General features: G+C 40.1%; 1 protein-coding gene across 1 annotated transcript in view; it reads right to left on the bottom strand.

Annotated features, from left to right (window-relative positions):
• KATNIP (katanin interacting protein) overlaps positions 1–16045 on the bottom strand; it is a 55670-nt gene that overhangs the window by 26042 nt on the left and 13583 nt on the right. The window contains exons 8-13 of the mRNA XM_066561144.1: positions 15234–15397; positions 14043–14155; positions 13507–13621; positions 12925–13131; positions 8814–8954; positions 3201–4089 (exon numbers count right to left, since the gene is read on the bottom strand). Of these exons, the coding sequence (XP_066417241.1) occupies positions 3201–4089; positions 8814–8954; positions 12925–13131; positions 13507–13621; positions 14043–14155; positions 15234–15397 (1629 nt within the window). The remainder of the gene's footprint in view (positions 1–3200; positions 4090–8813; positions 8955–12924; positions 13132–13506; positions 13622–14042; positions 14156–15233; positions 15398–16045) is intronic.

Raw genomic sequence — 16045 nt, 5'->3', positions numbered from 1 at the left:
CAAAGAAAAATTGATGTTTTTATAGCAACATTAACTCCAGCCAAGCCTGTACGTGCTGTTACTAATTCCTGTTGTTCTTGTGAAGCATTTAGTGACCAAAGCCATGCTGTGACATCCACAGGAGCCTCTGAGCCTTCCCTTTGTCCCACCCTCCACTGCCCTTCTCTTAGCCCCAGGCCAATTAAAATCCAGCCCTCTCAGGGAAACATTTTAAAGGTTTTCCTGTCGTTAAAGCTCTCTCAGCTCCATTTGAAGATGGCTTTACCCTGCACACACAGCAGACAGAACAAAAGCTGCTGGGTGGCTGCAGGGACTAAAACACATCAGGAGCTTAAAGCACCACGGGACAACCTGCTCTGAGCAAAATCAGAGAAAATTTACATTGAAAAATTATAACCCTCATCTTGTCGTTTGCATTGAAATTCCTAATTTATCTCCATTTTCACAACTGAACAGAACTTCTCAAGGTGGGATTTATTTACAGTTTTCACAACATGAAGGTTTCCATGTAACAGATACTGTGAAATGTGTGAAACAGTAAATGGGGCTGCAGAGAGTGGGGTGGGTGAAGGGCAGGTGGCACCTGTTCCAAACTTCTCTGTTCTCTTCTTTGAGGTATGTCGCAGACATCTTTCATGAAAAATCCTTTCTTAGGATTTTTCCTTGTGAGAAGCTGCAGTTTCAGTAACCAAAGTAACCAATGGTTATCTGCTGCTGTGGAATGCAACAGGTAGACCCGTGATTGGTCTCCTGTGGATGTTGGGATTTCTTGACCACTCATGGCAGAGCTGGCTCTTGCTCTCTGTCTGAGACACAGATCCTTGTTATTCATTCTTGTCTATTCTTAGCTTAGCTAGCTTCTCAAGAAACCTTTCCTTTCTATTGCTTTTTAGTATAGTCTAATGTAACATATATCGTAAAATAATAAATCAAGCCTTCTGATCATGGAGTCCAAAAAAAAAAAAAAAAAATTAAATTGAATAAAAAAGGGTGAAAGAGCTGGCAGCAGCTCAGAGGCATTGAGGAGCCAGGGATTGGCTTCAGCCCAAGCTGTTCAATAAGGGCTGTGGCAAGACATTTCAGAAATTTTCTCAAAATTGTTTGAAGACTGTCAATGGACTTTTGATAACTATTGATGGACTTTTCTGTAGCAGGCCTGTTTCAGGACCAAAAGAAACTTTCAGATATGGCAAAGAGGAACATCTTCAAGCCATGGACTTTTCCTGAAACTCAGCTGCTTGGACTTGAATTTTCTTTGCATTGTTTTTGCATTTTCTTATATTATAGAATTGTTTTAGTAATATGATAGAATTTTATGTTCTACAGGTGAAGAAATTCCCAGTGCATTCCACAGGAGCACTTGAGTGGAGTTTGATTGGCAACAGATAACCTGTCAAGTGTTTGTCTTTTTCTTCGGCATGAGTACAGCAGAGAAAATTACAAACACTTTTTCCTTTTAATTTAACTAAATAAAAAAAGGTGACATGTCGCAGACATCTTTCATGAAAAATCCTTTCTTAGGATTTTTCCTTGTGAGAAGTTGCAGTTTCAGTAACCAAAGTAACCAATGGTTATCTGCTGCTGTGGAATGCAACAGGTAGAGCCGTGATTGGTCTCCTGTGGATGTTGGGATTTCTTGACCACTCATGGCAGAGCTGGCTCTTGCTCTCTGTCTGAGACACAGATCCTTGTTATTCATTCTTGTCTATTCTTAGCTTAGCTAGCTTCTCAAGAAACCTTTCCTTTCTATTGCTTTTTAGTATAGTCTAATGTAACATATATCATAAAATAATAAATCAAGCCTTCTGATCATGGAGTCAACATTCTCGTCTCTTCTTCATCCTGAAAACCCTTGTGACCACAGTCACAGAGGTATAACTTCAGCTACACTGATGAAATTGCTGTTTTCTCCACAGAGGGTCAGACAAGGAAAAATTCAGACATTCTAAGTTTAGAAAGAACCATTTTTCCCTTTGACTGAAAAAGCCCTGCACTACCTGCTGTAGAATTTGAACTGACACTCCTTCATTTAGGTGAATTTGCTCTCCCTTGTCACCCTTACTTGCATGTAAACACCCAAATTCAATATACAGCAAGATACATTTCCATGTGAATTGTTCTGATGTTCAATCACTCTCAAAATTTCAATTTGTAGCTTTGTAACATCTTATTCCAATTCTCTGGCTCCTGTTGTCCTTGTTGTATTAACTCTTCATTTGAGGCAAGATACTGAATGCTGAAGGATTACAGAATGCCAAGGAAGGGGCATGAAGGGTCCCAAAAAGGAGTCAGAGTGACATGGCTTGAAACTGAAAAAGGAAGACATAAACATATATCCCAAGCAAAGGCAAATTGGGTGAAAGAGAGCCAAAGTAGAACTTGTGGGTAAGAAATTCTACTTTTCTGTTATTTACACTTGTTAAAGACAAAAATATCTCATGCCCTGAAAATTTCCTAGCCATGGATTGCCAGATGTTGGGATAAGGGGGAACTTGGGAAGTTGCACAGTTCTCCTGCTGTTCCCTGGGGACATACAGCTGGTCCTGCCTGAGGCAGAACACAACTGCACAAAGCTGAAAACACCTCCAGCAGGAGGTCTGGGGAAGGAGGACAAGGATAATCAACAGCACAGAGCAGACAACAGCTAATTTATTAGAAAACTCTTCATAAATAAGCCAGATGTCTGAGGGAGAGGTTTATAGAATTATGAGTGGAGAAGAAAAATAAGGGTAATTTTCCATTCACTCTGAATAAATATATTGAGCATCTATTCTCACCAAGAAAGACACAAAGCTACCACACAAATACACTCTGCAAATTTGGGATGTAATCTTCTTTATCTCTCTGCACATTTTAATTGATATTAGCAAACATTTGCTGTCTACAGGACTGTCAATTTTTAGAATGTAATTTACTGAAATTTCATCTTCCAGCTGCTCCAAATAAATTAAAAGCACCTAAATCAGAATGTAAATTTTTCTGAAGAGTGTTTCATATCAGGTGTAGGAGACAGACTGTGTATTCTCATGAGGAAAATATCACAAATAGCCAAAGTAATATCCCCTGTCTGAACTTCCAGGTATCTCAAGAGGTCCCTTCCCTTCAAGAGGCTCCCACTTCCCTTCCACAATGAGTTTGTGCCTCTGCAAAATGGAGAGCACATCAGCACTTGGACTAAGGTTGCTATTGTGACCTCTTACCTTTGCGAGCAGAATCATCTTCTCCAAGATTTGTAGTGTTTAATCCCATCTTTTTACCACACATGACACTTCTCCTTCCACTCACAGGGTACTGCAAACTGCAGTTTTTGTTAGAAAGGGAGTCAAAAATGTCCAAGTCCACATCAGCATCCTTTCTGGTCAGCGTTTGTGATCTCCCATCTCCAGTTGCATTTCTGCTATTGGGTCTTCCCAGTTCATGCCTCTGACATTTGACATCCTCATTTATCAGATCTGAGAAGTTTTTCATGATTTCATCAGGCTGTGTTTGAAATCTTGAGTTGAAATTCTGTTCTGTAGCAAGCCAGGGAGGCTTCTGCCTACTGGGAGTGCCTTGATTATTCTGTGTTACCTGGGAAGATGACTGTAACCAAGAAGGAATTGCACCTGCAGAATCATTCAGTTTTCTTCCTGTTAACCTTTCCATTTGCTCACTCAAACAAAGCTCATCATCAGACTGAACATGCTCTGGAACTGCTGCTTCCTCCTCTTTGGCATCTTTTATACAAACTTGAGATGGGGGCACATTTAGAGCATCCTCTAACTGAGACAAATTTCTCTTTGTAAAGCTGATTGAGTTCATCTTAGGCTCAAGAAGATTTTCTTCTGGCAGAGCTGTCCAGCTCAGTGAAGCACTGTTTGATTCTGAGCATTTCAAAAGTAGGTCTGTTTTCTTGTCTGGACCTGCAGGTGCATTTCCTTCTTTCCTCTCAGCTGAGGGGGAGGCTGAGTTGTCTTGCTTGTGATCTGTAAGGTCAATTGTGGTGTTCTGGTCAGCAAGGAGATCTCCAGAGCCTTTTTCTAATTCACCATCAAACACAAGGTTCTCATCAACATACAACTTCACCTTCTTCGCTCCAACATCAAGGTCCTACAAAAATAAAGGTATGAAGATTTCAGTCAAGCTTTCAAGCATTAGATATCACAGCTCTGGGACTCTGACATTTGAACACTTAATCAATAGACAGATGAAAACAATTAAACCCTGTGTCAGTATGTGCTTTTGACTGCTTTTTAATCTAAAGCTGAAATGACTAAGAAACACTGTGTAATAGATAAGATTTTTTTAAAGGACAGGAAACCCTGCTAGACACTGCTATCACTTTGTCTGACAAGGTTTGATTATTTAGAAAAGCTTGAGGGGAAAAGCCCAGATTAAGTACAATTATATTTGATCAGGATATAAATTCCTGAGGCACATTTTGCTTTTCATCCCTAAGATTCAGCACTTTCACGACACGTTCCACAGTGAACAACCACCCAGATCAAAGCCACCAGAGTTAAAAATAGTTACAGAGTTACAGAAATGCTAGGAAAAAAAAAATCATCCAGTCCCTCTCTTTCCACTGAAGAATATAAAATAACCTACACCATTGTGAGGAAATCTGGTTTTAACAATTTTCACCTAATCTGCCTTGATAGCCTATTCCAACACTTAACCAGCCTTTTAAACAGCAGGCCTTCATCTCAGACACAATTCTGCCACTCACAACTTTATGTTCTCCTTCTCTGTGGCACTCACCAATACCTGATTTTTTTATTCCATTGAAGTTAGAATTAATGTTCTTTCTATTCTCTTCACCACTTCAATATAACCTTTTCTCCCCCTTGACAAAAATACCATTATCTTCAAAGAAAATACAGAAGATGAGACGCAATCCATCTCCATTCTGTTCTCTAACTTGTCCATCTCATGGAGTCTTTCAGGGACTCTCTGTTCTTTCCTTCTTTTTGTGAAAACTAAGAAGCTTTTTGTGAAAGTAAGAAGTTTCAGTTTCATCCCTCTTGCTCATTTCCAGCCTGTCAGTTCTCCTTGAATACTGATTTTCATTTTCCTCTGCTCCCAGACTAAACCAATCACTCCTTCCCTTCCAAGCATGAAAGTCTCTGCTTCTTCACTCCTGAACACACATTGTTTAAGCCTTACAAGTTTTTATAGCTTCCATCCTGTTGCTTTCCCAATAATAACATCTCTGAGGCCAAAAGAATGCAATATGGATGTTCCCAGAGGAAAAGCAGAAGATGCAAACATGACAAGAAAGCTACAGGTGAGGAAGGGGAGTGGGTGCAGGAATGCAGGACACATTCCTGAAAGGGAAAAGATAACCTTCCCTGAGTTCCCTGTGAGCAGCTGTAAAACCAGTTTAATTGGCCATTATGGCCTGGCTGCCTGTGGAACTCCTGTAGGATCATAAAGTGCTGCATTTCTGTGCTGATGCAGTCAGCCATAAAACAGGATATTTTTTCCCCTTGAATGAGGACACTGCTAGATTGATCTAACTGGGGATCAGAACATTTCAATAATTACATCTGTTGAAAACTACCTGCGTGGCTTTGCCTGCAATTATGATGGGGAAGAGAAAGACTATCAGGATGTCCCAATAATGCTATTTTTAAAATTTTTATATGTCTAAACTGCCAATGTCCTCCTTAAATGCTAGAGATATTGAATATTCACAGTTGAATTTGGGGTAACTGAAGCATTTCTCCATAACATTCCAGCCCTACTGTTGTTAGGAATACCCAGGCCTTAGCTCTGCATTTTTACCTGGAAATAGATATAAACTGAAGGGGACCACAAACATACAGATGTACATTTGAAAAGTATTTGTCAATGTCATCTTTTTAAATTAAAATCAACTTCTTAAGAACAGCATGTTTTGAAATGAATCCCACTGCACTCACCAGCAGAGGAGGTCAGGCAGGAAGAGAAAACTCTACAAAATGAGATAGTGGAGCTCATTCTCCCTGAAAAAGGGACAGTCAAGCCCAAAAAGGGGTCACTCACTTCAAAATTGCTTTTCCAGTCAGTGGGAGACTGTTCTCTGATGCTTTGGAATGTCTGGGATAGGTATTTTAGGAAGCAGAAAAGGTCTGAAGTGTACCAAGAAGCAGCAGCCAGGTATTTCTAGGATAGCAGAGACAGACTGGACTGGGGCAGGCACTCCAAGAGCTGACAGCTCAGGAGAGCTAATGAAAATCTGCACCAAAATCCTGAGCAGACTGAGCCTCAGGGAGGAAAAATCTGAACAGATCCCAAGAGACTCCAAGAACAAACATATGCAGGCACAAGACTAAGAACTGCTCTTTTTCATTCCCTCCCACCCCTCTTCTGAGTTTCCAGTTGCTTAGTGATCTGTTCTGGTGGAAAAGATTGACAGTTCAGCTTCCCCAGTACCACTGCTCAGCTCTCCTCAAGCATGAGGAGGCTGGAAAAATCCCTTCCTCAGGAGTAATCCCACCCTGTAAACAACCACTCAATACTTCAGCCAAGGCTGGGCTTTTCCTTGCTGGAAGAGTAATTAAAAGGGCACAATATCTCAGAACAAACAAGTAGGTATGAGCATTGTCAGAAAGAAAAATTATTTTGTGAAAATAATTCTGGTTCCTTTGGATGTTCCTTCCCAGCTTGCATCCTCAGCTCTCCCAGGGTGTCTGCAGGGATAGTACCTCCCAAGGAGAAAATAGGGATGGTATTTCTGGCCATTTCTGTGATATTTGTGCACAAAGGACAGAGCCTAAAACCACAAAACACTTTTCTGAGGATTCTCCCTGGACAGAGGACCTGAAATTGCTTCTGCCTGACTTTTCAGAAAAGTGTGAAAAAGAAGCAGTAGAAAAGAAGTCAAGAACCAAAGAAAATACTTCTACAAAACTGATTGTGCTGGAAGAAAGCTGCTGCCTCCTTATAGGCACACCAGGGGTAATCCAGCACTGCAAAAACCCCAAGAGAATGGACAGGAACATAGGCACAGAAACCACCTGAAGAAGAGAATTATTCAACTGGAGAGCACCTAAGGCCTTAATGCATTTAGGTATTGATTCTATTCCCAGTTTTGTGAAGACATACAACACACTTTAGACTGGATCTTTGAAAAAAGTTTTAATAGCACCATTAACCATGCAATTTCAAGGCTGTATCAAGTACTTACAAAATGTCTGACTGTTGCAGATAAATTTGAAAAAAGCTGGCTGCCCTTACACTTGTTCCCTTCCTGCAGACTAAAAATCACCTCCTTTTTTGGAGGTCTCATCTGAAGTAAATAAAGGCAAGATGAACCATCCTCTGAGATCTTCCTTGTAATTCAGTGAATCAAGGAATCTATGACAATGATGTCATCTGACTTTTACAGCTTCCTTCAGACACATTTTTTTCTCCTTCCAGGCTCAAGTTCTGAAATTCAAATATACAAAAGTACCAGCCTGACTTAATTTTTGGCCTATTTTTGGAAACAGCACTTGGACATCTCTCACTTATGTGGTTTTTGAGGGAAAGAAGGCAGTTAAGAATGATTCCCAAAATCCACACAGAAATCTGGCTCTGGATTTACATTAGTAGGAAGAAAATTGTTTGTTCATTGTATTTTGGGGTTTTATACTTCTTAGACAAAACTTCCTCATGACAAATTACAGACTTAGGCAGAACTGCTTTGTATTATTCTTTCATGCTAAGGATAATGAGACATTTCTTCAGCAAGGATAAACTGCTGCATTTCCACCAAAATCCATAGGATTATATTCCCAATGGATTTTACACATTGCCTTATTTCAGATTATTAAAGAAGCAGAGCCTTGAAACACAGACAAACATTTCTGTGTGCGTCCTGCATTCTGTTCAGTAGGTTTGGTAACAAATCATGCCATTACCTCCAAGAACAGCACACTCTAATGATGATGGAACATCCTGTAGACCACATTTTAGTGAGAAAAGCTATTAAAATTCCAGGAAGAGAAATATAAATCATGTTGTAGTAAATTTGTTTTAAGCTGTCCCTTCCACGGCCATTTCTGTATGTATAAATTACCATATGTGCTTATATAAGAACATGGATGAGAGCAAAACCAGAGGGATAAAGCTTCTTATTTATAATCCAGGACAGCAAATCCTCTTTGATCCAGTACCTGAGATTTTTTTTTTTTCTTAACACTGCAGTGTACAAACAAGAATAATATTCATGGTGACATTCAAACACACAGACAAGAGACCATCTGCCATCTGCCATGATATGTCTCTCTTGTAACAGTAGATGACTGGTTTTATTATGAGCACACAGTAGTGGACTTTTTAATTGTCCCTGCCCAGGGAGGGGGGCTGGAACTGGATGATCTTTAAGGTCCTTCCAACCCAAACCATTTTATGATTCTCATTAAAGTGACAAACCCCAAACTGAGCAACAGTCAGCCTGTTTATATTTATAGACACCAGAAAACAGATATTTAAACACGTATTTATTTACATTGTGATTAAACAGTTGAAAGCCCTGAATACTGAGATGCACTTACCTTTCTATACTTCTCACCACAGTAAAGGATTAATGACAGAACGTACAAGCCTTTCATTAAGTCTTTAGTGATCTTTAATAGCTTTGAAAGCAAATGCTCATTGTGCCCAAGAAAACGTTATCACTACATTGTTAGCACTTACAATTAAGACAAAAGCAAATTTCACAGCAGACAGGGACACCTCACAGCTCCTGTTTTATTACAGGAAATTGTATCTACTTTTATTTCATGCTTTTAGAAAGAGGATCACACTGAATGTCCCTAGGCAAGGCAAGAGCAAATATAAAGAGGAGTTGAGAAAAGACTACTTACACTGGGAGTTGTTGTGTTGTAATTCCAAATCTTGATCTTGGATATACCAAAGTCACGTGAGCGGGTGGGATTGCGGATAACAAAGTAAAGTTGGACGGGTGGGTGGAAAGGGCACATCCAAATGCAGCTTTCCTTGGGGAGCTAAAAACACAGACAAGCAGACTGTCACTAATGCTCCTTCTCATGGAGCAGGTGTTTTAATTAACTCCCCACCCCCCAGCAGCACAGGAGGCCATTAGAAAAGTAAAGGTTTCATAAAATCTGCTACGTAAAGAGCAAAACCTCAGCCTCATTTCCCGAGAGTAAATCCCACTCCCTGCCTGCCAGACAGCTCCCAACAAGCTGGCAATGAGCTAAAGGTCAGCTGCCTGCTGTCCCAGGGAGACATCTGCACGCTCAGAGCACAGGCAGAGCAAGCCCAGTTTATTTTTATCAAATTAATCAGCTTTGCTGGCACTAGGGGGGATCACTGAGCACAATGGACATTCTACAATCATTTTACAATTTCTTTGCTTCTGGTTCGTCCTCTAAGGAGGGGAATCTTAAAGAATTTTACTTTATTGTCTGCCTCTATTTTAATCAGGCTTTGCAGATAATCAGTTTCACTTACAGGTCTACTCCTCAGAGCTATACTGGACTCTACACTGGAAATTTTCTAAGACATCACAGAATTCTCAACATGAATTTTACATACAAGTGGCAATCAAGAGATTTTAAAGTATCAAGAAATGCCCAATTCTGGACATTGTTAAGAACTGCTACCTCTACATGTTCAGAATGTAAGAAAAGGTTATGTGGCAGCTCAGAAAGAAGAAAGTCTCAGAATCAAAATGTTGAATATTAATATAACTGATATCTAGTCTTACTCATGTGTGGATAACGTCAGTTATCTGAAAGCAGCTGATTTATTAGTTCCCCTCCTGTTCTCAGGTACACACAGTACACAGATAGACACACAGAAGATAACAAGCAGTCTTTTTCCACACCTTTCTCTCTGAAGTGAGTGTTTCAGTTTTTCCTGAAGGTGTTAACCACAGCACTTTCCCCCAGAGTCCTCTAGCTGTGTGACTAACAATGGCAAGGACAGCACCCTGGAGCCTGCTCAGAGGCAGCAGGAATATGATAGCTATCAGATCCCCTCCTCACCATGGTCCTCTCTCCACTTCTCCAGCCTCTGATGGGTCTCTGCCCCAGAGCCTCTCAAAAAGCTTTGGGAGTCTATTTCTGCTTTAACACCACTTTGGAGCACCAACAGCCATAAGAGTGCCAGACAGGTTCTATCCTTTCTACTTAAAAAGAAAGAAGCCTCTTGACATCAAAGAAATGAAGGACAGCCCTCAAATCACTGTGAACCCAACCCCAGGGTCAACTTCAAAGCTGCATCATGTTTTTGAAGCCATAGTTTGAATAAGAACAGTTTAAAAACCAATTTCCCAACTGCAGACAACAGCTGATAAGCAATCCATGTGCAGAGCTCTCAAGGCAGGAGCTGACTCCCCAGAAATCAATGGATTTTGGTGTGTACTGAGAGCCAGAGGTGCCTTCACAGCAGGGTACCTGATTCAGCACCAAAATCACCTGCTCCTGCTTCTCACTGGCTTCTCTGTAAAACTGCACACAGTGTTCCAAAAACAGAGATTTATCAGAGCCAGCCTGAGGGTTGTGTCCTGAGTGAGAAGCAGCCATGGAGATCATTTTGTTCATCAGTGGAAATAACTGATATTGGTGAGCTTACACAACCTCACAGGTGTTACAGTCCCCATGAGGGTGTTAAAGATCTGACACCAGAAATTCAAGGCACCTTGAAGGATCCATGCCAAAACTCAAGAGACTCTGGAGGACTGTCATGTTTTATCCCAAAGAGTGATCTCATGTCTTTGCCTTCACAAGAGGTACTTGAGCCTGGGGTTGTTGTCTTGGAGCTGAAAAATCTAACCCAAAAATTCTTTGAACCATCAGGGTGAACCTGGTATGTTAAGGAGTTGGAATTACATTTTTTCTGGACCAAGGAAAAAGGGGAGAGTGGAAACCTTTAATGTTAAGATTTTGTGGGAGATTGGCACTTCTTGTGGGACTGAAGGTGTAAATGATGGAGAGTAAAGGAAGCATCAAGCACTGTGAAGAGGAATTACACAGGTCTAAGGGTTCCCCATGGGGAAGAAACACATTTGGTAGATATTTGTTATTGCCCTTGTTATTCTGAGGTTTAAAAGACCTCTATATGCATATAAGAACCAAAAAGGTTTGTGGAAAACAATTTCAATAAAATACCTAATCCATGACTTACTAATATGATCACAGAATCCCAGAATGGTTTGGATTGGAAGGGAACTTAAAAACTATCCAGTTCCAACCCCCTGCCATGGCAGGGACACCTTCCACTGTCCCAGGCTGCTCCAAGCCCTGGCCAAGTTGGCCTTGGACACTTCCAGGGATCCAGAGAGAGCCACAGCTTCTCTGGGCACCCTGTGCCAGGGCCTGCCCACCCTCACAGTAAAGAATTCCTTCCCTATTATCTAATCTAAAAAGTTGAGAGCACCAGATATTCTGCCAGGAATTTTTTTCTTTTACAGTACATCACAAAATACAAGGAAGGAGGCAGTTTAAGTGCTCCTCTTAAAAGTCTGCAAGGGTAATAAATAAACTAATAAAATAAAATCCCTCATCTTCAATAAGAGTATTCTCAAAGACAAAAGTAGACCTAACTGATCAAAGATGGAAGTGTTTTAACCATGGTAAAATGAGTTTTCCACACAATAAGTTTTTATTTCAAGTTTTTGTTCTGTTGAAAATGTTCATTGCTCGGAGATTGATAAATTTATTGGGTTTTTAATGCACCCTGAAGCTTTCCTGTATGATCTGAAATGTACACAAACTAGAAGTGCTGCTCTGCCTTCTGAAGGAATCTGCAGTTCAGGCACCCATATCCACAGCCTAAGAGCAAATTCCCTGCCCAGATTGCATCTGGGATGAAGCCTCAAGAGGGGAGATTACAGAGTCACAAATCAAGGGAATATATTAATCAATGCAATACAAAAGCTCATTTCTTAAGAATAATGAGATCTATAAATGTATGAGTAATACTGAGAGTAACAGGTTCATAATGGCTTAATGAATGTATTACTACATAATTTATAAATATCTAGAGAGTCTGAGAGTCACTACTACAAATACTACTGAGTGTCACCTGCCAGCCAGCACAGCCTAAAAAGGAGAATGGGTATTTATGAGATCCCAACTACAATTTTCAGGAGACAGTAAGGAAGATGCTTCTGGTAAAAATATTTGGAAGTAATATTCCATAAGGAGTTTCAACTAAATTTCAAAATACTGCATATTTATTCTCTTTCAAATCTCATCTACCTTGAGAGCAGAAAATCACCATTAGCATTAAATGAGCTGTAATTTATGTTTTTAATGAACTAAGTCCTTCAGTATCCCCATCCACTAAAATCATACTAATTTTTTACTAGAATCCTTGCTCAAGAGGCCCATGAAAAATGGCACAGAGTGAATGTGCAGCACAAATGAAACTAGGGCTTTATGAAGGGCTGTGGACATTTCCTAATTCTTTCACACCAGTCACTGTCTTTTGCCCATTGTCATTAGTGTGGGAGCACCTCATATCTCCTCATCTTACTATCTCACACAAGAGCCATGAAAGACTTTTACCTGCCATATATTTTTCTTAATCTCTTGTTCAAAACTACCTACACAGTCTTATATTTCCATGATTCTTCCCTAGGTAAAAAGATAACAAGGGAACAAGAGAAAACAGGCACATTTTCTTTAGAGATTTACTTAAATTTGTATTATCCATCTGAAAAAAATTAGCAGTGAAGCTCCTTTACCTTGAGACCACAAGGATTACTCCAAGTTCTACAGTACTCCAAATTCAATTACTACAAATTCTAAAACAAAGTAACTGAATACCACCATCTTGAATAGGAGAGTTGTTAATAAGAAGCAATATTTGTAGGGTTTTTTTAAAATTATCAGATAGTTGTCATGCAGTCAGGTTCCAAATGTTTCTGAACAAAAAACCTTTAAATAGAGCATTATAGGAATATTCTAATGGGAGATTTGAACATCCAGCACTAAGCTGTCTTACATTTAAGTTGTTATTGACCAGGCAGCACAAATCCCCTGCGTTGTCAGCATTTCGAATGTCCACGTCGTGAGGAGACACAAAGATCCTCTGGTTGTGGAAATCAAAGAATTCCACCTGGCTCAGGCCCACGTTTGCTGGATTCCCCCAGTTGGAAAGAAGTTCCATGGTCACATAAATGGCATCATGTACATCCATATTGGCTGTCATCTAGACCAAAATGAAAAAAACCAGCAGTGACCAACCAATAAAATGTGAAAGAAAAGATTGTTCAGACTGCAAAACTGATGGGTCAGAAGAAAAAAGATTGCAAAGCCGTGGCTATTTGGATGACATTCAATCAATCATTTTGGGTTACACCAATTCTGCCACACATCAACACTCTTAAAAAGCCTGAAGAGAAGGCAACTAACTCTGTTCTTTGATTCCTCTGTCATTCTGATGAACAGTGGTAAATTCTCTCTTTGCACCCTGCCATAGGTTTATTACTTGATGTAGGGCAGAACTGAGGGATACAGCTCATTCAATGTACTTTTATTTCAGTAACACTAGGAAGCACCAATTATGGTGCACATATGCACAAACCTTCTCTCTCCACATGGAATTTACTCCATCTTTGCCACCAGCCAGGGATCTGTCACTGTCACAGGGAGAATGGCTCCCACGCTCCACAGAGCCTTTCAGGAGTCTCTTCTTTTGTCTGAAACAACATATTCTGGGTTATTTCCTCATAATTCCTGCATTTTTAAGAAACAGCTGGCACAAAGATGAAGAGGTGATAGGATGAACCCCACAGGAAAAAGTACCCAACACCAAATGTCAACTTTTACAGCATTCCACCTTAGATTCACAGAGTTTGGTTAAAAATCTGGGCTCCAGTTCCAGCTGGTTCTGAGGCAATGTGAGAAGAGAATGCAGAGGTGATCTGAGGACCATAAAGTGAGATGTTGGCAGATCCTGCTCCACAGAAACTGGCCCAAGGCTGCACTGCCTGATTTGCTGCTTGCATGGTGTCTCAAGTATTTAAAGATTATCAGGTGTAGTAATTGGACTGGTGGCATTCTAAAAAATCTCTCTTAAAAAAGGAAGTTATCCTAAAGCAAATATATATAAATATATACCTGCTTCCAAAAGGGCAGAATCTCTCCACAGCTCTGGTCACTGCAGTCCTTGTCTGGCGTTTTTCTGGAGGTTCAGCCTTTGCAGAAAGAATAGATGAAACAGAAAATGTCTCCTAAGTAAGAAAAAGATGAACATGTTCCATTCAGATTGTTCTCACCACACAGCATCAATCTGCATGTCTGGAACAAGCATGAGTTTGGGGCCAGCTCATCTGTAACTCTATAAAGTTAAAGAACATTTCATGGACTTGGTCTTGATTTACAATGAAAGAGCTGAGCTTGGAGCTTGATATTCTATGTGGAAGAAAACATAGAAGCAAATTCTGAGGACTTAACTAAAAAGAAAAGGGGTGTTGTTTTGAATTATTAGAAAATACACACACACACATACATATATATAAATATATATATATAAAATCTCATTGTATGCATTTGGTAGGATTCAGGGTTGGCCAAAGCTTTGGCACAGGTCTACTGGACTTTCTCCTCCAAAATCATAAAGTCTTTTAAAATCCCCAAACCCTTCAATTCTATTAGCATAAAATAATGATTTATTTTTCGAATAAAGAGCTATCAGTAAGATACCTAAGAGAAAACAGGAGAAAAGTGCTGCATTCTTTTTCTGACTCTACTCAACTTTTTTGTTGATTTTTCTCAACTTCCTTGCTTATGATTTTTTAATTGTTTTGAAACATGGTTTCTGGAGGTAAGAGATGAACACACGTTGGGGCAGAAAACCCTCCCCAGCTCATCCTCAGTGAGATCCAGCAGTGTACAGGACAGCTGTGCTCCAAAAGCAGAGCATGCACTAACAGGGGGCAGTGTCCATGTTCCAGAGTCCTGGAGGAAGACAGGATTTTTTGGGATGGAAATCACACTTTGCTTTGTTTCAGAAGCTTGCAGGATGAAAATGGCTCAAGTGGGCCTGCAGCTGTGCATCTGATTGTACAGACACATCATATGGCTGCTCTATCAGCTGCTCAGTGATCCCTGTAATCAAGAGGGAGCTGTGGGATGCCATCCTGAGGAAGCAGATTAAAGGAAACAACCCTTTGGAAGAATAATACAAATTAAATTACACTTAGGGGGCATCACCATTCATTCATACACAATCCTAATGTGTAAGGGATTGTAATTCATGGGGGTTTTGCTAGTTGAACAAACAGCTCTCTTTTTTTTTTTTTGCCATACCTTTTGGGGGTTGGTGGCAACTGCTTGCCTTTGCAGATCTTCCTGCAAGAATTCATTCTCAATCTGCACTGCTTGAACAACAGCTGAAACAGAGAAGTCAGGATCCTTCTCACACACACTCTTCCTGGTTACTGAAAGGGAGGTTTCTGGTCGATTTAAGGGCTCTGGGACCAAAAAAAAGGGAAGAAATACTCATTTTTTGAGGGCATACAAGTACAGAACGTTCCAACATCTGAAACTTCCCATTCAGTGACTGACAAAGGGCTCTGCAAGCATCTATAACCATCCCAAATGAAGCTGAATTCCCCCAATCTGGTTTTATGCTAAGATTCCAAGTCACATCTTCTTTAGGCAACAGTTAAAACAGCATCATAAGAAGAGGAAAACCAACAAATGAGAACCATAATTTTTATGCTTTTAGATTGCTTTGTTCTGGTATTTAGTGGAAATGCCTTGTAATAGTCCACTGAAAAGAAGTATATATAATTTAAGCACAGCGGGAATTTTTAATTGGGGTGTTCAGCTATTTTGTAGGAATCCCCAGAGACTTCTAGCAAAACAAGGGGAATCAGGAGTTGCTATTTACAAGGCAAAATAAATGACCTTGTCACTTAAGCAGTCATCACAATGCCCACACGAATCCCAATCTTCCCAAACTTCATGGAGAAACAGAAACATCACAGCCTAGAAACAGGTTTGAAAGAAAGGAAATCAAATTTAACAACAGATGATGTGAGACTGGACTAAAAGAGAAGCACAGTGGTTATATCTGAGGGCTTTAAAAGTCAAAGGAAGAGAAGAGACTGAAGTTG

This window comes from Molothrus aeneus, chromosome 16 (genome assembly GCF_037042795.1).
Source record: "Molothrus aeneus isolate 106 chromosome 16, BPBGC_Maene_1.0, whole genome shotgun sequence".
NCBI lineage: Eukaryota > Metazoa > Chordata > Aves > Passeriformes > Icteridae > Molothrus > Molothrus aeneus.
Note: the sequence above shows the minus strand (reverse complement) of the source record. Positions and strands in the feature narration are given on the sequence as shown.